This window comes from Callithrix jacchus, chromosome 11 (assembly GCF_049354715.1).
Source record: "Callithrix jacchus isolate 240 chromosome 11, calJac240_pri, whole genome shotgun sequence".
Classification (NCBI taxonomy): domain Eukaryota; kingdom Metazoa; phylum Chordata; class Mammalia; order Primates; family Cebidae; genus Callithrix; species Callithrix jacchus.
The window spans coordinates 73190216-73212750 of NC_133512.1; the positions used below are offsets into that span (position 1 = coordinate 73190216).

At 39.2% G+C, this 22535-nt stretch overlaps 1 protein-coding gene across 32 annotated transcripts in view; it reads right to left on the minus strand.

The window, feature by feature from the left end:
• Positions 1-22535, minus strand: part of FBXL13 (F-box and leucine rich repeat protein 13) — a 309560-nt gene that overhangs the window by 59046 nt on the left and 227979 nt on the right. For 31 of the 32 annotated variants that reach the window (XM_054237838.2, XM_078343056.1, XM_054237844.2 and 28 more), the window contains one exon: positions 21691-21817. The exons of the other annotated variant lie outside the window; for it this stretch is intronic. In XM_054237838.2, the coding sequence (XP_054093813.1) occupies positions 21691-21817 (127 nt within the window). The remainder of the gene's footprint in view (positions 1-21690; positions 21818-22535) is intronic. 32 annotated transcript variants of the gene reach the window in all.

The window sequence follows — 22535 nt, forward strand, 5'->3', positions numbered from 1 at the left end:
GAAAGGATAAATAAAATGTGTTAGGGAATCCTTCACCAATCATATTATGAGACCAACATCATCCTGATACCGAAATCCGTCAGATGCAACTAAAAAGAAAATTTCGGGCCAATATCCATGATGAACGTAGATGCAAAAATCTTCAATAAAATACTGGCAAACCAATGGCAACAGCACATCAAAAATCTTATCCATCAGGATCAAGTAGGCTTCATCCGGGGATGCAAGGCTGGTTCAACATACACAAGTCTATAAACGTAATTCACCACATAAACAGAACCAAAGACAAAAACCACATGATTATCTCAATGGATGCAGAGAAGGCCTTCCACAAAATTCAACAGCCCTTTATGCTAAAACTCTCAATAAATTAGATATTGATGAAACGTATCTCAAAAAAATAAAAGCTATTTACAACAATCCCACAGCCAATATCATATTGAATGGGCAAAAAATGGAAGCATTCCCTTTGAAATCTGGAAGTAGACAAGGATGCCCTCTCTCACTTCTATTCAATATAGTACTGGAAGTTCTAGCAAGAGCAATCAGAAAGAAAGAAAAAAAATAAAGTTATTCAATTAGGAAAGGAGGAAGTCAAATTGTCTCTATTTGCAGGTGACATAATTGTATATTTAGAAGACCCCATTGTCTCAGCCCCAAATCTCCTGAAACTGATAAGCAACTTCAGCAAAGTCTCAGGATACAAAATTATGTGCAAAAATCACAAGCATTCCTATACACCAATAACAGACTTAAGCAGAACCAAATCAAGAACGAACTGCCATTCAGAATTGCTACAAAGAGAATAAAATACTAAGGAATACAACTAACAGATGTAAAGGATCTCTTCAAGGAGAACTACAAACCACTGCTCAACGAAATAAGAGAGGACACAAACAGATGGAGAAAGATATCATGCTCATGGTTAGGAAGAATCAATATTGTAAAAATGGCCATACTGCCCAAAGAAATTTATAGATTCAATGCTATCCCTGGAGGCATCACACTACCTGATTTCAAACTATACTATAAGCCTACAGTAATCAAAACAGCATGGTACTGGTACCAAAACAGAAATATAGGCCAATGAAACAGAACAGAGGCCTCAGAGGCAATGCCACACATCTACAACCATCTGAACTTTGACAAACCTGACAAAAACAAGCCAAGGAGAAAGGATTCCCTATTCAATAAATGGTGTTTGGAAAACTGGCTAGCCATGTGCAGAAAGCAGAAACTGGACCCCTTCCTGACACCTTACACTAAAATTAACTCCAGATGGATTAAAGACTTAAACATAATACTGAACACCATAAAGATCTTGGAAGAAAATCTAGGCAAAACCATTCAGGAAATAGGCATAGGAAAGGACTTCACAGTAAAACACCAAAAGCACTGGCAACAAAAGCCAAAATAGACAAATGGGATCTAATTAAACTCCAGAGCTTCTGCACAGCAAACTAAATGATCATTAGAGTGAATCAGTAACCAACAGAATGAGAAAAAAATTTTGCAATCTATTCACCTGACAAAGGGCTAATATCCAGAATCTACAAAGAATTAAAACAGATTTATAAGAAAGAAAAAAAAAACAAACTCATTCAAAAGTGGGTAAAGGATATGAATAGACACTTTACAAAAGAAGACATATATGAGGCCAACAAACATATGAAAAAATGCTCATCATCACTGGTCATTAGAGAAATGCAAATCAGAACTACATTGAGATACCATCTCACGCCAGTTAGAATGGTGATCATTAAAAAATCTGGAGAAAACAGATGCTGGAGAGGATGTGGAGAAATAGGAACACTTTTACATCATTGGTGGGAGTGTAAATTAGTTCAACCATTGTGGAAGACAGTGTGGCACTTCCTCAAGGACCTAGACATAGAAATTCCATTTGAACCAGCAATCCCATTACTGGGTATATATCCAAAGGATTATAAATGGTTCTACTATAAGGACACATGCACACGAATGTTCATTGCAGCACCGTTTACAATAGCAAAAACTTGGAATCAACCCAAATGCCCATCAATGATAGACTGGACAGGGAAAATGTGACACATATACACCATAGAATACTATGCAGCCATAAAAACCGATGAGTTCGTGTCCTTTGTAGGGACATAAATGAACCTGGAAACCATCATTCTCAGCAAACTGACACAAGAACAGAAAATCAAACACCACATATTCTCACTCATAGGGAGGGGTTGAACAATGAGAACACATGGACACAGGGAGGGGAGCATCACACACTGGGGTCTGTGGGAGGGAACTAGGGGAGGGGCAGTGGGGGGTAGGGAGTTGGGGAGGGATAACATGGAGAGAAATGCCAGATATAGGTGATGAGGAAGAAGGCAGCAAACCACATTGCCATGTATGTACCTATGCAAGAATCTTGCGTGTTCTTCACATGTGCCCCCAAACCTAAAATGCAATATATATATATAAAATAAATAAATAAAATGTGTTATATCCATACAATGGAATATTATTTGGTAATGCAAAGTAATACTGATGTATGATACTACATGAATGAAACTTGAAAACATCATCCTAAGTAAAAGAAGACAGACCCCAAAGACCACACATTGTTTGATTCCATTTGTTTGAAAAGTCAAGAATAGGAAAATACATAGAAAAAGAAAGTAGATTAGCAGTTGCCTATAATGGGCTCAAGGTGGGACAGGCATAGGGAGTGACTGCTAATGGGAAGGGTTTTTCTTTTGCAGTGATGAAAATGTTCTAGAATTAGATTATCCTGGTGTTTCCACCACAGACATACTAAAAACCACTGAATTGTACACTTTAAATTGGTGTGAGTTTTATGGAGATATCACCATGGTCATGTGTTAGACAAGTAACTAGAAGGCCTTTCTGCTATAACTAAACACACCTTTGTAACTGAGCAGCAACAAATCAAGCTGCCAGAGATGAAGCTTCCACTAAAAACTGCCTCATGCTGGTTACAGGACAAGTGAAATACACTATTTTGAGCAAAAGGATTCATTTTTGATGTTTTTTTTTTTTTGACTCAGAAGCTTTTTAGATTAGCAGCCTAAAGAACGTCAGAGCCAGCAAGGTAAATATTCTATTTGGCACCATGAGGTTCATAAATGCTCCAACTTAGGAGGTGTTCTCTGAAACAAGTGACATTTACATTTTACAGATTTTCTTCATAACTTCAGGAAGTCTTGACTCTCAGATTTGGGGAAAATTCATTAATTCTGAATTCATCATTTGATAAATTGATCAGGCTTTGGGATGTAAACTGGAAATATAAAAGTCAATGAAGTGCTGTGTTTGCTACCAAAGAGCCCACAGTCTGGTGTGGCAGTCAGACGTGAACCTCAAGATCATTACAACCCAGTGAAAAGTAAATACTGTCCACTGTGGTATCAAAGGAGGATAATGGGGCCAGCTACCATGGGCTACAGAAGACCTCATGGAACAGAGTCATGAGTAGGGAAGCCTAAGTTGCCAAGAAAACAGTGGAGGGAACAACTCTAGGTGGAAGAAGCAGAAAGTGCAAAGGCAATAACCTATGAAACAGAAAGGCATAGGGAACTACACAGCATGGCATGAATGGGTTTATAATGAATATTTTAGAATTTATCTAAAATTACTCAGAGAATTCCTCTTAAAGAGGAAATTATGGGGGTTTGTTGTTAGTTTTTTCGTTTAATATCTCCTTAAGTGCTTCAAATTAAAGTCCTGGAGGCAGCTGTACGCTGTGGCTCATGCCTGTAATCCCAGCACTTTGGAAGGCCAAGGTGGGCAGATCATGAGGTCAAGAGATTGAGACCATCCTGGCCAACATAGTGAAACCCTATCTCTACCAAAAAACATGAAAATTAGCTGGGTGTGGTGGCATGCACCTGTAGTCCCAGCTACTCCGGAGGCTCCTCTACCTTGAACCCAGCTACTTAGGAGAATCGCATGAATCCAGGAGGCGGAGGTTGCAGTGAGTTGAGATTGCTTCACTGCACTCCAGTTTGGCAACAGAATGAGACTTCATCTCAAATAAATAAATATTAAAGTTCTGGAGGCTGGCTGGTGCCAAGATTTTAACCCTGGGAGGGACAGAAAGAGTGGAGTGGGAATACAATCCAAAAATGAGGAGGCAAGAGGAGCCAGAAAAATGGAGTGACTCGGCCTCAGTGGGGCAAAAGGCAGATTGATGCTTACTTTTCAGGAAAGCTGTAGCATTGTTGCAATGGAAATCATCCTTGGTCTCCTTCATAAGTCAGCCAAGCTCATGAATGTTTTTGCTAAAGAGAGGTTTTGCTTTAATTTTCCTAAAGCATAAAAAGAGACTACAATTTACAGTCAGGTGAAGTGCAGAGAAAAGCAGCTGGAGTGGTAGCCTGGGGAAATCACCAGCATTGTAGGTTGCATGAGAATTCGAGGCACCAGAAATTCACAGGAATACTGGGGAGCACTTTGCTCCTCTATACCTCATAGAATTAAGGGGCTTGAATCTTAGGGGCCCAAGAGTCCCGGGTAGAAAATTGGCTTCATTATAGCTCCAGTATCAGGTTCATTGAGGGGTGTATCAAGACATAAGGCTCAAAAGGAAGTAGGCACCAAGTAACAAGAACCTCATACCTTACTCTAAGGAATCTGGACTTCATCCTAAACAACAGAGTTAAACAGAACTTTCTGTCTCTAGGGAATATGAGTTGGTCATAAGTCACCATAATGAGGTCCCTTATGTACCAACTTACTCTCTACAGAAAGAATAAGGTACGTATTTCAAGAGAGCTATAGGGACCACACAGCAGGGAATGAATGCTTCCAGTTGGAAGAAAGAGGTAGCAGGCTAGAAAAGAGTTTCACAAAGGAAGGAGATTTTGAATGAAGCCTTAAAGATTGACTATCATTTTGACAAGTGAAACAATGGGAACAGTGTTTCAGGCTGAGGAAATAGCATAAACAAAGACTTCATGTGGAAAATGTGAGCTGTTAGGAAGTAGTTCAGTTTGGGGTCACTGGGAGTAGTGGGAGGGAAAATGGAACACTGCCAGGAACAGATACATGCACACAGACATTTAAGAGCACACAAATCCTTCAACACTATGCTTTCCCCATACTTCTTCATCTGGAATTGTTTAGCTGATGTACATAGACAAAAGCAATGAACTAGTTACCAAATGTTGCAATGCTGTGTGTGAGTGTGTGTGTGTGTGGTGTGGTGTACTTACTACACCGCTGAGTCATACTACATCTGGCTTAGACTATCACCAACATAAACAGAAAACATGCTTCCCCAACTCTCAAATATTGAAATGTACAGAAATGTTTAAAGAATGGTTACAAAGAATACCTATATACCCTTTACCTAAATTCACCAATGATAAACATTTTGCCACATTTATTATGTATATGAACATACATATTTGATTCATATATATGTATGAAGTTTTCTATGTATATGCATAGTTTATATATATTCATGGTTTATATATATATATATATATACACACATGCATATATATATATATACATAAATATACATAAATTTCCCTGAACCACTTGAAAATAAGTTTCAGATAGCATGATGCTTTATCCCTAAATATTTCATGTGCATCTCCTTAGGAATAAGGACATTTGTCTATGTAACTATACATTATGTATATATCATATAGACATATATGGTATTATGACACCCAAGAAAATTAACAGTAGTAATATCATAATATCTAGTAAAAGTCAACAAATATTTTAGATCCATTTTGTGCAATGGATTTGGTTTTCATGACTTTTTAGTCTTTTTTCTTTAAATTTTCTCTTAAGACACTGACTTTTTCATGGGTCTAGGCCAGTTACTATGTAGAATGTCCCACATTCTGGATTTATCTAATAGTTCCTTATGATTACATTCAAGGTAAACTTTTTTATTTTTTGCAAAAACACTATTGAATTATTGTAGCATCCCATTGGGAGGCACATATGTGCAGTTGTTCCACAATTGGTGATGCTGTTGGGCCACTTGATTCAGATGATGACTACCATAGATCTCTTCATTAGAAGAGGTATATTTGCCCTTTTTATTTAAAACATAATTTGTTGAGACATTATAGGACACATAGAATAATCTGCAAACATGAGAAGTCTTTGTTATAAAGAATATATAGTAACATACTTAGTTTCAAAAAGCAGTATACAAAATTATATCTGCAGGCCAGGCACAGTGGCTCACGCCTGTAATCCCAGCACTATGGGAGGCCAAGGTGGGTGGATTGCCTGAAGTCAGGAATTCGAGACCAGCCTGGCCAACATGGCAAAACCCCATCTCTACTAAAAATACAAAAATTAGATGGGCATGGTGGCAGGTGCCTGTAATCCTAGCTACTCTTGAGGATGAAGCAGGAGAATAGCTTGAACCCCGGGAGGCAGAGGCTGTCGTGAGCCAAGATCGTGCCACTACACTCCAGCCTGGATGACAGAGTGAGACTCTGTCACACACAAAAAAAAAAATCACATCTGCATATGTGTGTGTATAGTGTATGTATATGTGCGTGTATACAGAATGAAAGAATACTCAGAAAAATTAAAAGGATGTTTTGGAGGGTGGGTAATATAAATATATTTTTTCATTATCCATATTTCTTTTAGTATTAGAATGTTTGTGAAAATAGCATAATTTGGAGGAAAAAACCCAGTATGCAAGTCTGTTGTTGAATCTTTTTGTATATCAACAAAGAATTATATAAAATATTAACACTAGACTTTATTTCTTTATACAGAGCCACACTGTTCTGGTTAGTTTACTTTCTATTCTAAACAAACTGTATCAGCACAAATGCACTAATGTTCAAGCAAAGCACTCAACTATGAAAGTTAACATGTTCAAGTATTATAAACAGAGATGAACAGTTTTGCTTTACAAAAATTGATGGATACTCCTCCATCCTCATATTACTTGATCTCGTTGTGAAGCTTGACTCTGCTGACCATACCCTGCTTTTTGAAATAGCATCTTCCTTGTTTCCCATAATATTACTCTGACCTCTTTCTTCGCCTACCTCTCTAGATGTTAATTTTTCAGTTTTCTTTGTAGGTTCATCTTCCAAAGCTATCCAATACATATTGATGCTCCCTGGAGCTTGGAACTTGACCTTCTCCTCCTCTCTTTCTTCTCTCATCCACGGCTTTGACCACCTCAGCCATCTCTAGATCTAGCCTAGATCTCTCTCCTGAGCTACAAATCTTGTTCTCTAACTGATAACTAGACATCTGAATGTGTCATAAGCACCTCTAACTCAGCACTGTTACTTTCAGAGGACTAGAATTCATGCTGGAAACCGTGAGATTCTTTCTAGCTTCAGTCAGGAGTCTAGTGAAAGATGAATTTTCACAATGGACTTTCCTTTTATTTAAGTACATTGCTCATTCATCTGCATTTTGCACCTTTATGACCCTCTTTATAGGGCTCCAATTTCTGTATATGGGAAATCTATAAAATCCATATATCCTAGGATATTTGATATTTGAATACAGGATATTGGAAAATACACTCTGAAATAAGATGGAATGGGCCACATGGGACTCCAGGATGTCTGGAAACCCTGATGTAGTTATTGGGGGTATAAATCATAGGAAATCTAAAAAAGCCCCTGGCAGTCAGTAACATAAGAAGACTTCTTTAATGCCTTTTTTGTTTGTTTTTTAGGAAAAAACAGGATGTAAGTTTTTGCTATGATAGAGGGGATAAAATTGGAGGGATAGTATTGAAAATCCTTGTGTAAGTTTTTTTTTCAGAAATGCTTGAATTTGAACACACTGAATTCCTATGGTTCTAGATATCCTGAAGAAAACAAAGCAAAGCAAAACAAAACGGAAACAAAGATTCCAAAAGTCAGATGGGTGTTTGTTTTCTCTTTGTCACCCAGAATCAAAGGGCCCCAGAGTCTAGAGAGATGTACTAGCACTAATATTAAACACGTCCAAAATAGAATTCAGCATCTTGTCTCCATACCCTAATCACTCTCCTAGGTTCTTTACCCTGTTTATGGCACCACCATGTTCACAACTAACCAACTGAAAAACCTGAGCATTTTCTGTGTCTCCTCTCTGCCACCCTGTTCCCCATATTCAGCCAATCAGTAAGCCTCTAACTCAGCACTGTTACTTTTAGGGGACTAGAATTCACAATTCCACCTCCTAAATATCTCTCAAATCTGTCCCCTCTGCCACCACTATCAAAACTTCATTATTTCTAGCTGTCATCGCAATGGCTCATCCCTTCTTCAACAGATCATCCACACTGCCACCAGACTTGTTTCTTGTACACAAATCTGTCTTATTCTTCCACTCAGAGTTCTTCAATGGCTCCTACTGCATACTGCATGTAGCATGAATTGCTATGCAGGGCACCCAAGACCACCCACATTCTGCCCTCCATCTCCTTCTCAAGCCTCATCTCCCACTACATCGCCTCTCTTCTCCAGCACTGAGTCATCTGTGGATCCCAACTCATAACCCTCCTCATGCCTCCAGGCCTTCCCACCTACTTCTTCCTCCAGCTTTCAGCTGCCATCTCAAAAGCTGAAAAGCTTTCCTTGACTCCTCCACAGAGACAATAGACAAGTATTCATTTTCTAACTCATTTGTGCTGTCATGGTGCAGTGCCTCCATCTCCTTTTCAGCAAATAAATCTCACTATGTCATAATTCAAATAAATAATCACTAAGATGCATTGAGTGCTTGCCATGTGCCAGTTTACATGCATTGCCTTACTTAATCCTCATAACAACACTGTGAAGTAGGTAATATTACAATTGCCATTTTAAAGAGAAGGAAATAGAGGTACAGAGAAATTGAGTAACTTGCCTGTGGTCTCAAAGTGCCATGGCACCCGCCAAGATGTGAAACCATCTCTCTGAACTCATGCTTTTAGTAACTTTTAACCATACAATGGTGTTGCTTTTCTTGTTTTTGTTATTTTGCCACTAGACTGTACTTTGATACCAGTACTATGTCTTTCAGTTTCATACTCCCAGGACTTAGCAATGTATATAATATAGAGTTGACAATGAGTAAACATTTGTTGAGTGAACTGACCTATTTATAAAATTATCTATATATACAGACTCAATTTTCTTTTATCTTGCTAGCATATTCTCAGAATTTTTGGATGAAATGCATTTCCCTTTGGAATTGTTTGAATCAGTGTTTACATGTCACATGCTTCTTTCTGAAAGATTTCCTCTGTTCAGTATTGCATACCACATTTTTTTATAAATAAAGAACAAAAGTTATACTTGGAAATATGTATTATCCCAATTAGCACATTCTCTTTCTAAATTCACTGATAATACTGTCATGTACAACAATGTTCTTGAAAATTTATCTTCATCTCCCAAGCAATATTCCCTTTTCTACTCTAGTTAGTAATTATGATTTTATAAATATAGTGTACCTTTTCTTCTCAGTTATTTTATTATTATACTTTAAGTTCTGAGATACATGTGCATTTATTTTATTTTTTAAGAGAAAGGGTCTCGCTATATCATCCAGGCTGATCTCAAACTGCTGGGCTCAAGGGATCCTCCAGCTTCAGCTTCCTCAGTAGCTGGGACTACCAGTCTTCTCAGTTATTCTTGTTTATTTTTACTCATTCAATTGTTAGTATGAATTTTGTAATCATATTTCTTTTTAAAATGTATCAGCTTCTCTGTCCCAATTTACTGACCTCCAAGTCTAAAGGAAAGCAAGCTTAGATCACCACACAGAAATAGATTCTGTATTGTGATGCTTATTCAGGGAAGGAAAATTGGCATCTCTGTTACCTGGAAGTAGATCAACTTGCCTTGATACTACTTGGCTCCTGCCTTATGGAGGTTGAGAGGAGAGTCATGCTGGCAAAGATCTACCTTGAGGGAGGTGACAGGCTAAAGTTCGTCACTTCTGTTTGCACTGATTTTAGTAGGCACTTTGCTAGAAACAGGAGACAATGAATCATAACCTCTGTGAGAAGGAACTATCACTGATGGGACCAGCAGATTCATTTAAGACCACCGGATGGAGAGAAGGGCTTGAAGAGGACTAGGAGAGATCCAGCTCCATATGAAAAAAACCCAAAAACCCATAATTGGGCAGAATTCTTATTATGTGCTTTTTGAAAATCCATGGCAAATCCATTTGTCTCTGAGCTACCCTGCTTTCTTCCAACTCTCATTCTTCCTATTTCTTGAATCTCAAGTGATTTCATGTGTTTCCTGCTTAGAGGTTTTGCTTCACTGGACTCAGGCTTTATTTGTGTGTGTGTTCCATGCTGATGGGTGGTCTCTTGCAAGTGTATCATCAGATTAAGACAAGCAGCTGTAAGTGCTTCCACTCAGCCCGGAGCATAGCTGAGATAATGTGGAATTTAAAGAAGCCTTAAGTGTTTGGTTAGAGGAAGGAAATGGTGCCAGATCCACTCATTTACTCAATGATCAAATATTTGGTGTGCCTCCTAAGAACTAGGCATCTTGCTAGGCATCCCAAAAATAGGATGATCCAGCTGCTGCCCTCAGGAAGCTGACAGTGCTGTAGGGAGACAGGTATGGAACAGACATTAGAATATAACAAGCTGATTACTTTAGTGGAGACATATAGAAAGTGCAGTGGAAACACAAAGAAAGAGATCCTAAGCCTGCCCAGAAATTCTCAGAAAGTTTCTCCACAGATGAAACTTACAGCAAGGCCAGGCATGACAGCTGACGCCTATCATCCCAACACGTTGGAAGGCTGAGGTAAGGAGATCACTTGAGCCCAGGAATTTCATCCCAGCCTGAGCAACATAGCAAGACCCTGTCTCTACAGAAAAATTGAAAAATCAGCTAGTAATGATGGGGTGTTCCTGTAGTCTCAGCTACTCAGAAGGCTGAGGCAGGAGGATTGCTTGAGCCCAGGGGGTTGAGGATGTAGTAAGCTATGATGATGGCACTGCACTCTGGACTAGGTGACAAAGCAAGACTCTGTATCCAAAAAAACCCAAACAAACAAACAAACAAAAGATAAGCAAGAATTTACTCAGTGGACAAGTCGGGGAAAGGATGTTTCAGACAGAGGCAATAACTTATAGAAATGGGGAAACAAGAACATGGCATGTTTGAGGAGCTGTAGGAGAGTCAGTTCTGCTTCTGGAACTGAGGATGAGAGGTGGGAGTCAGTTGGAAGTATGGCTGCAGGGGTGGGCAAGGGCTGCCTTAGGAAGAGTTTGGTCCACAACCCCATTGATCCTGTAAGCCATGTGGTATCCCCAAGGAATTCTGAGCCAGAAGTGATAGGCTCAAATTTTTTTAAGTTTTGTTTTTTACTGACACAAAATAATTGTACCTATTTATGGGATACAGTGTGATGTTTCAACACATGTAGACATGGCAATGATCAAATCAGAGTAATTAACCTATCTATCACCTCAAACATTAATCATTTCTTTGTGGAAAGAGCATTTAGAATGCTTTCTTCTAGCTACTTTGAAATATGCAATAATACATTATTGTTAACTATAGTCGCCCTACCGTGCAACAGAACACCAGAACTTATTCCTCCTAGTTAACTGTAACTTTGTGCCTATTGACCAGCCTCTCCTTATCTCCCCCCCACCACTTCCTCCCCAGCCTCTGGTAACCACTTGTCTCTTCTCTACTTCTGTAAGATCCCCCTTTTTTTAGACTCCACATATGAGTGAGATCATGAGATATTTGTCTTTCTGTGCTTGGATTATTTCACTTAACAATGTCCTTTAGGCTCATCCATGTTGTCACAAATGAAGACATTTCATTCTTTTTTAAGGCTAACTAGTATTCTATTGTGTATACATTTCACAATAGAAATCACATTTTTAAAATCCATTTATCCATTGATGGACACTTAGGTTGATTGTATATATTGGCTGCAGTACATGTGGGAATGGAGATATCTCTTCAACATACTTATTTCATTTCCTTTGTGAGGTTTTTTTTTTTTTTTTTTTGAGACAGTCTCACTCTGTCACTCAGGCTGGAGTGCAGTGGTACTATCTGGGTTCACTGCAACCTTCACCTTCTGGGTTCAGGCAATTCTCGGGCCTCAGCCTCCCAAGAAGCTGAGATTACAGGTGTGTGCCACCACGTCCAGCTAATTTTTGTATTTTTAGTAGAGACATGGTTTCACCATGTTGGCCAGGCTGGTCTTGAACTCCTGGCCTCAAGTGATCCATCTGCTTCGGCCTCCCAAAATGCTGGGATTACAGACATAAACCACTATGCCTGGGCTGATTTCATTTCCTTTGGATATATACCCAGTAGTGGAATTGCCAGATAATATGATAGTTCTATTATTAACTTTTTGAGGAGCCTCAATAATGTTTTCATAATGGCTGTACTAATTGAAATTTCCATCAACAGTCTATAAGAGTTCCCCTTTCTACATATCCTTGCCTGCATTTGTTACTTTTTGCTTACTGATAATAGTCATTCTAACTGGCATGAGGCAATAGCTCATTGCGTTTTTGATTTGCAGTTCCCTGGTGTTAATGATGTTGAGTATTTCTTCATATACTTGCTGGCTGTAACATGTAGGTCTTCTTTTGAGAAATGTCCGTTTAGGTCTTTTGCCCATTTTTAAATCAGATTATTTGGTTTTTCACTACTGAGTTGTTTGAGTTCCTTGTACATTCTGGATATTGAACCCTGGTCAGATGAGCATAGTTTGTAAATATTTTCTCCCATTCCATAGGTAGTCTCTTCACTCTGCTGATTGTTTCCTTTGCTATACAGAAGCTTTTTAGGTTGATGTAATACCATTCATCTATTTTTCTTTTCTTTTTCCTTCCTGCCTTCCTTTTCTTTTCTTTCTTTCTCACTTTGTCACTCAGGCTGATGCCACAATCTTGGCTCACTGGAAACTCCACCCCCCGCCCCGGCAGGTTCAAGCCATTCTCCTGCCTCAGCCTCCCAAGTAGCTGGGACTACTGCCATGTGCCACCATGCCTGGCTAATTTTTGTATTTTTAGTAGACATGGAGTTTCACCATGTTGGCCAGGCTGGTCTTGAACTCCTGACCTCAGGTGATCCACCTGCCTTGGCCTCCCAAAGTGCTGGGAATACATGTGTGAGCCACTGCGCCTGGCCCATCTATTTTTTTTTTCCTTTTGTTGCCTGTGCTTTTGAGGTACCATCCAAAAGAATCTTTGCCCAAACCAATGTCCTGAAGCATTTCCTCTATTCTTCATCCTAATAGTTTCATATTTTTGGCTCTTATATTTAATTCCTTAATCCATTTTGAGTTGATTTTTGTATATGATGAGAGATAGGAATCTAGTTCCATTCTTCTGCATGTGGCTATCCAGGTTTTCCAGCACCATTTATTGAAAAGAATGTTCTTTCCTCAGTGTGTGTTCTTAGTGCTTTATTCAAAAATCAGCTTGCTATAAATGTGTGGACTTATTTCTGGTTTCTCTATTCTGTTCCACTAGTCTGTATATCTGTTTTTATAGACAGACTCAGATTTGCATGCTGGAAGCTAATACTGCAGGAAAGTAAGTACGAGAAACACTGCTTGAACTAAGCCAGAGGCAGTGGGGATGGAGAGGAGGCAGACAGGCAGTTGTAAGAGATGCTTAGACTCTACCAATGACTATTAAATTTCTCACATTGGCTTCTTTCTATTCTAGTATAGTATTTAGTAATCGATTTTTTGGCTAGAAATAGCTGAAACGAGATAGCCTTATAACACATACAATTAAAATTAACATGGAACCGGCATGCCAATATTCAATTACAATTGTTCTTTTTGCAATTCAATTTGAAAATAATCTGTATGCTATAAGGAATTTAAGCTCCATTATTACTGTGATAATAGTAATAGATAACACTCCTCTAGGAAACTATGCTGTAATATAACAGAGATAATATACAGTATATTAGAAATGAAATGACACTTTTTTTGAGATAAAGTCTCGCTCTGTCACCCAGGCTGGAGTGCAGTGGTGCAATCTCAGCTCAATCTCTGCCTCCTGGGTTCAAGCAATTATCCTGCCTCAGCCTCCTGAGTAGCTGGGACTACAGGTGCGCGCTTCCATACCTGGCTAATTTTTGTATTTTTAGTAGAGTCGAGGTTTCACTGTGTTGGTCAGGATAGTCTTGATCTCCTGACCTTGTGATCCACCTGCCTCAGCCTCCCAAAATGCTGGGATTACAGGCATGAGCCACCACACCTGGCTGACACTTATTATTTTAAAATCTAGAGGCATTAACATCATCATCATATGATTTATGTTTTTGTAAAGAAAGAATGAATCTGTAATACCAACCCATTGCTACTGCCTTGAAATGATCTAGATTAAGAAGCATGATTTTCTGATAATTATGGATAACATGACCAATATTTATAATTCAAGAAATAATGTCATAAATATAAAAACTGGCACTATTAAGTCAAGATGCTTTGTTGTCATTATCATCAGTGATTACTTGCTCAGCATCTGCCTATCCAGGCATATGAAGAATGGAAGGAGTTGCAGACCCAGGCAGGAGGTGTAACATATAGAAAGGTCCTGAGGTAGGGATTTATTTGGCTTGTTTGAGGAGCTAATTGAAAGCAGTGGTGCTAGGGGAAAGAAAATGAGCAGAGCAGGGGCATGAGGTAAACCTGGAGTGGTAGACAGGGGTTTAATTAATGGTAAATGTTCTTTCAAATTTTGGTTATACTAGGTGTGGTGGCACTTGCCTAAAGTCCTGGCTATTCAGAAGGCTGAAGCAGGAGTATCGCTTCAGCCCAGGAGGTCGAGGCTGCAGTAAGCTTTGATGGTGCCACTGCATTCTAGCCTGGGGGACAGAATGAGGCCCTGTATCTAAAAAAATTTTCTTTCTTTGATTTTCATCTTTCCCTGATTTAATTTCTTGGTTTTATTAGACAGTGTTGTTATTCCCATTACACTCCACACTTGACTGCATCACCTGGTTCTCTTACAATTTTTTTGACCTTCTTTTCTTTAGTCTCCTACGTGGATTCATCTTCATTCCACCCCTTAAACACTGGTGTTCTGCTAGGTTCTTCCTGGGAGTACATTTCTCCTCATGCCCCCATAGTCTCCCTGAGGATCTTGGCCACATTTATACCTTCATGAGAATGACTCCCCCTCTGCAGGTCCAGTAACTATGTCTCTCCCCATCTTTTGGCCTGAATATCCCACAGATTCTAAATCAGTCTGATAAAACTAAAACCACCTTTCCCTCAAAACCTGTTATTTCTCTTATATCACCTATCTTTTTAGAGGTAGGGCCTCCATCCGCCCAAATTCGGATTTTTAAAAATTAAAAAAAAATTTTTTTTTAAAGGCAGTCTCACTTTGTCACCCAGGCTGGAGTATAGTGGTACAATCTCGGCTCACTACAGCCTTGATCTCCTGGGCTCAAGTGATTCTCCCACCTCAGTCCCCAAGGTAGCTGGGACTACAAGCTACCATGCCAGGCTAATTTTTTTTTCTGTATTTTGTAGAGAAATAGAGATGGGGTTTCGTCATGTTATCCAAGCTGTTCTTGAACTCCTGAGCTCAACTCATCTGCCCACCTCGGCCTACCAAAATGCTAGAATTACAGGTGTAAGCCACCATGGCTGGCCAATTTTTAAATTTTTTATTCCAAAGCCAGAATTTTTAAGTCAATTCTTATCCTCCCATCCCTCCACCCAGGTCCTCATTTTCCACAATAATTAATCAATCAACAAGTTCTTTCAGTTTTAGCTACTAAACATTCTTCAGTATGTCCTTTCCATGCTTGTTCTAGCCTCTGACCTAGCTCAAGAAGTCTTCATCTCTTACTTTAACTTCTAAAATATCTCCTATTTGCATCCCTGCCCCCAGTCCTTCTCCTCTTTGGTCTATCACCCAGAGAACATCCCATATAATCTACTTAAAATGGAAGGCTGACTATGACTATGACTCCCCTACACATCATCCACTGGTTCAAGTCCAATCTCCTTGGCATAGCATGAAATTTCCACCATGACATCTCTTTTTTATAGTGTATTCTAGCAGGAATAAGCTACATCAATTCCCTTGAACAATGATACATTCACATGCTTCTATGTTGAACAGGCTGAATTAAGGGATCCTTTCCCCTGCTCACCTCTATTACTATGCCCGCCCCAACACATCTAAATTACCCACACCCACCCTTCCAAACTGGGCTGCAGGAAATAGGTCTTACTCACATTTGGTAATCCTAGAGCCTAGCATTTTTTTCCCTTCATTCAATGAGTATTGATCAAGTGCCTACCACTTCCCAGAGTTCTGGGAAAACAGCAGTGAACAAAACAAAGTTTCAGTCCTCATGGATCTGATATTCTAGTAAGAGGACTCCAGGAGGTTGCCTACATAACAGGCACTTAAGATCCTGTACTTAGAGTAAAAAATTTTGAAAATTAAGCAAATGAAAGAGTCTTCTTAAACCACTGTCTAAGCACACTGTCTGGGACACTGCTCTGACTCACTTTTCCTTTAAACAACAAATATGGCGGTGACTAAGGCAACTTAAGTAACTGAACTGCCCTCACCATGGATCCTGTGGTCTTTAGTAAAATGATAATCCGATTAACAAGCAGGAAACATTTTCCCACATACATGGAGATATAACCTCATATTCAAATAATCCTTTGGAGTAGGAAGGGAATGAATAATGGCCCATTTAAATGAATATTTTGAAAAGCTATAGGAGAGTAAAGATTTCTGAAGATATCTTAAGATATTATCACATTAGTAAGGTATTTCTCTCACTTAGAAACCCTATCCTGTCCTATTAGAAGAGGCAAATTGACATCTTTCCTCTTTCCCTAATACGTATTTGGTAGGTAACTTCCTAAACAACTTTTATTCATGGATGATACAATAAATTATTCACTATTTACCACAAAAGGAATAACTGAGAATAAGATTATTATAAGAAACACAAATCTTGATATAACTGTGTTCTTCTTTTTGCTTCCCCCATTTAAGTTAGCTCTCTCCAATAAACCCTTTCTGGATTTCTAAATGTCTGCATTTTGGCCTTTGCTGATCAACCTCTTCATGAGTTTTCATGATTTTCAGAACACAATGTCCTTTTAATCTCTCTAACCCCAAAGAGCTCTTCTATCTCTGAGGTGTGAATTTCAATTAGTGTCCTGAGCTACATCTCTATAAAGCTGTTGTGCAAGTGATGCAAACTAAACATGTTCATTTTCCCAATCTGCAGCAAACCTGCTCCCTGACTGTGTAAGGGACACAGCTTAGGAAGGCACACCATCCTTTATCCAGATGCTTAAGCCAGAAATCTGGTGCCATCCTTGATTCGCTTCCGCTTTTCCTTAACCCTACATTCAGTCGAGCTCTATATCCTGCTGTTTCTTCTTCCTCAGTGTCTCCCAAATGTGCTGACTTTGCTACATGCTTACTGCCATCTCCCTAATATAGATGTTCATAACTTTTCACCTGGATGACTGCTTTATCATTAGTCACTATGTAGCTATGATTCCCATGTCCATCTAGCAGACAGAGTGACCTTTTCAGAATATAAATCTGACCATGTTACTGTTTTGACAACACTGAATGTCCTTCCATTGCCTGAAGAGCAGAGATCAAATTCCTTAATGTGGCCCTGGGCCCTCAACGACCTGACCCCTGCCTATCTCTCAAACATCACCTCACCATACTCTCGCCAACAAACCATACACAAATGTGTTGGTTTCTTGATATTGCACACTTTTAAACCTCTATGCCTTTGTGCAGGCTATTTCTTTGGCTCACAGAACACCCTTTCTTCTCTGGGAAAAGAATCTTTGAGCCAGTTAGGTTTCCCTCTCTGTTTCCCACACTCATCATACTTTATAACCACTTGCCCCATTCCTGTCTTCCCACTAGAACGTAAGTACTAGGAGGAGGAATAATGTCTGTTTTGTTCATTCCAGTATTTCCAGCATTGAGCACAATGAAGTCAGAATAAATACTTGTTAACTAAATGAGTAGTATGATTCTAACTGAAAATTCACCATTAAGAATTTAGAATGAATATTATTAGAAAACATGAGAAATTTCCCCACAAATGGCATAACTGGTCACAACTGATCTTTGGTGGGTATCTGTAACACCCCAGAGTTTAAATCCCGAATGTTACGTCTGCAGTCAAATTTGCACTTCCTCAGACCTATAATCCAGGCTGGTGTTTAGCTGCCCAGGCTGACATCCGGGCTGATTCATATTAAAATATGACCGTTTGAGGTTAGCTTCCACGGCTGTTATACCACTGTAATTGTCAGTCATTTGCCTTTTAGATCAGAGTTTAACTGACTTGGAGGAAGAAAACAACAGAAGACTTGCTTTTCAATCTTTTACCAGAAAACAATTAGTATACTTCCAAATAGATGTCTATTTGCAATTCTCTTAAATTAAATATATGCCTCAGAAGAAAATTAAAATGGAGACTAGAACTTGAGGCTATATTCCTAAGTTGCTTTTTATTTTCTTGAGACAGGATCTTTCTGTGTTGCCCAGGTTTCCCAGGCCAGAGTGCAGCAGTAAAAACATAGCTCACTGCAGCCTCATACCACCCACCAGCTATACTCCCACCTCTCAGCCTCCTGAGTAGCTGGGACTATAGGTGCACATCACCACACCCAGCTAATTTTTGTATGTTTTGTAGAGAATGGGGTTTCATGATGTTACCCAGGCTGGTCTCAAATTCTTGTGTTCAAGTGACCTGTCTGTCTCAGCCTCCCAAAGTACTGGGATTACAGGCATGAGCCATCATGCCTGGCCTATATTCCTAAGCTTTTAACTTGTCCTCTATGGATAAAATTCTAAAATACGGTCTTTAAAAATAAGACCTGAGCTTTCCCCAAATCTGAATAACTAAATAAGCCATTTTAACCTTTACTCCATTCAGTCAGCAAATATTCCCCGGGCACGTCAGGCTTGTGGTAAGTGCTATGGGGGAATTATATTTTGATGTGTTTTATAATGTGCTATGATTATCTAGTTCTTGTCACTCTGTGACCCTTCAGACAACAGCTGGCCATTCTCTTCCTATGTGTCAGGAAGAGGTTCTTACAAAAGAACACAGGAGGAAAATCCTGGGCCTTTAAACTTCAAAAGGCCAAGCCCTGAAAGACTTGGGGGATAACATTTTTCAAAACCATGTAATCGGTTGGAACATTTTTTCCAACCCCAGATTAGGAAAAGAATCTTTGTCAAAAGAAGAGAGGAGCAAATATGAGAAGAGGGGAGAGATGAGGTGGAGGGGAAGAAGACAAGAAGGGAGAGGAGGAAAGGAGAGGACACAGGAAAAGAGGACGGGAGGGGAGGGGAGAGCCAGAGGGAAGCAAATCCTGAGAAATTCACCACATAGGGGTCTGTTCTAGACCTTCTCAGTCTCTATCCAGCTAGAGAGAAAGTTAGGACAGACAAGTAGGCTTACGGACCTAAGTAGATGGGAACCCATTCCACCTTTCCCAATAGGGTTGATAAAAGCAATAAGAAGAAGTGTTCCTATGTCCGTCATTGTATCAGTTAAAAGTCCATTGGAAAAGCAGAAACGACCCTGAGCATTCAAAACTGGGAGATTTAATTTTAATGGGGGAGTGGCTACATGGGTGGCAGAGAAACTGAGAAGCTGAATGGGACAGTGACAAAATCTAGAGATTAGCAGCAGTAGGAAGCCACTACTGTCCCTATGCTGGAAGGACAATGGAAAGATATAATGTTATTGAAGCCCAGGGGCCAAGGTCATTCGGGGAAGCTGGAACCACAGCAGGCCTATGGTTCACAGGGGAGTAGACCACTAAGGAAATGCAGCTAATGATGATGATGCAAAGAAAGATAGAGGAAAACACTGGACTGTCCTTTCTTTTTTTTTTTTTTTAATTTTTTATTGGATTTTAGGTTTTGGGGTACATGAGCAGAGCATGCAAGACAGTTGCATAGGTACACACATGGCAGTGTGCTTTGCTTTCCTTCTCCCCTAAAGGAGAAAATACTACAGGCAGCCAGAGAGAAAGGTCGAGTTACCCACAAAGGGAAGCCCATCAGACTCACAGCAGATCTCTCGGCAGAAACACTACAAGCCAGAAGAGAGTGGGGGCCAATATTCAACATTCTTAAAGAAAAGAACTTTCAACCCAGAATTTCATATCCAGCCAAACTGAGCTTCAGAAGTGGACTGTCCTTTCTATGGGCTCTTTAATCATTCACAAATGTCTCACAAGCACCAACCCCAACCTGGAATCTAGCTGACTGGTGTGAGTCACCCTCTACCAGAGCAAGGGGAGGGTGAATCATGGGTTTGGGGGAAAACACATCCATGATGCGGGAGCCAAGAAAATGTCTGCAGCAGGTGTCTAGGACTGTGGACCTAAGATAGCCTCACAGGATCTCCATGACCCAGAAAGACCCAGAAGAATCCAGAGCAAAGCAGACATGACAGGGAAGCCTGAAGACTTGAAGGGGCCTTGGAGTCTGAACAACAAAGAGACATGAAAGATCCACCTGGACAGGAAACTAAACACCAGATGGGCCCTCACACATCTCAGTGAATTCCAGGTGGACAGAAGATAGCATTGAAAAGACCAGACACTGGCCTCACCATAAGGAGTTGACTCCATGTTACTGCTTCCTACTGACACTCTCATCTCACACGTGAGTGATATGGAAGGGAAGAGGAGATCATCTAGCAGAACAGAGGCTGAAACCAAGTTCATTCATAAATAAAGAAAGGAAAGAACCCAGAACAATGAACAGATCTAGTCCTTCATTTAAAAGAGCCCATTGAATGTTGAGAAGGATGAACACATAACACAGATGTCTGCAATGCAGTGAAAAATGGAGAGAAACAGTTTATGTTAAAGGATGCACTGGGGCTGGATATGCACATAGAGAAATTTCAGTGCTTGCCTGCAAGGTAGGGCCTCTCAGAGAAGGCCCTCACAGACAGGTGATATTTGATCTGAGTCTTCAGGGATGAATAGAAATTTAGCAAGCAGATGGAGGAGGGAGCCTTACTTCCCATATAGTCTTCGTAGATTCCTCTCAATGCATGATTTTCAAGAGAAGTCCATATATTCCTTATATAACTATTGCCCATTTAATTCTTTCAGAAGCATGGCAGATCTCTCAGTTATCCTCCTTTTGATTAGTAAATGGGGCAGTCCCAGAAGGGTAAGATAGATGTGGCCTGAGTTTCAACCCTGATGAATAGAATCAGCAGCTTCCTTTATGTCTCTTCCTTGTTCCTTCCTTGTTTAAGGAAATGAGTTCCTTAAAATACATCCTTTTGTAGATTCATTCAGGCCATTTCTAGACTTCAGTCTAGATCTCAAAGCATTCGGGTAGTCTTATAAAATGTGTAATCCATAAGAAAAATATAGTTAAGCCATCTAACATATTATCTCCACATTGACCAAACTTCTATAATGAAATAAATTTCAAATTATCCTGACATACTCTTCTGTCATGACTTTCCTCAAAATACTGTATTTTGTTATTTTTTAAACAGTGAAACATGACTACTGATTCAAAAAGAAACCTTTCTATCACTTACTAAAAAAAAAAACCCTAAATTTAACTTTTATAATAGAATAAGAAATAAAACATATCGTTCTCTCTATTGTTTACAAAATAGCAAATAATTGTATTACAGAAACAATAAAAGTCATTCTACTGTTTTGAATTTTTTTTACCTCATTAGAGATATCTGTTCCAGAGAGATCTATTGATACTAATGAAAAGATGTTTACAATATATGCAATTCCTTGGGCGGTCAAATGTTCACAATTTCGTAAACTCAAGTAGTTTAAATTAGGGCAGCTGAAAGAAAGTAGCATGAATTAATTTTAGCTGTCAATCATATTGTCAGTAAGCAATTTCTTTGTACAAAAACTATCTTGGAAAAACAAATGCTATTGAAGAAAGGATTTTCCTTTACTCAACATAAATATAAGACTCAAAGTAGAAAGTAATTTGGCATTATGAAGTTGGATGAAAGTGTAGTAGATTATTATATGACTTTCTGTAGTTTCATATTGCAATTTCTAATAAGGAAAAAATATATCACATACATATCAAAAACTACCATATAAGTACCACAATGAATGACCACTAAAAGTGCAAGTTAAGTTCCCTACTTATCCCTTACAAGTCTGCTACAGGAATTGTACAAGACCTCTCACAAGAGGGGAGTCGAGAATAAACTAACCAGCCAGAACACCCCTTGGGAAATGCTAGAGTAAAGTTTTACTTAGAGATAATCTCCTTGAAAAAGTACAGAGAAGCCACCTTATCTAGATAGCTGTTATTTCATGAATGACTCCATCTCAGATGTAATTTAAATATAATAATATAATATAAAAATTGGTTCAATCTATGACTTCGATGTCTTTTATATAGTTTCACTGAATAATCAGTTTTTGGGCATCTCTGATGTTCCCCCAAATATCATGAAATCTATGCTTTCAGGTGTCTCATCTCTCCTATTATCAAATATGCAATTACTAATGATACAATGTAAAAGACTGTTTTGTCATAC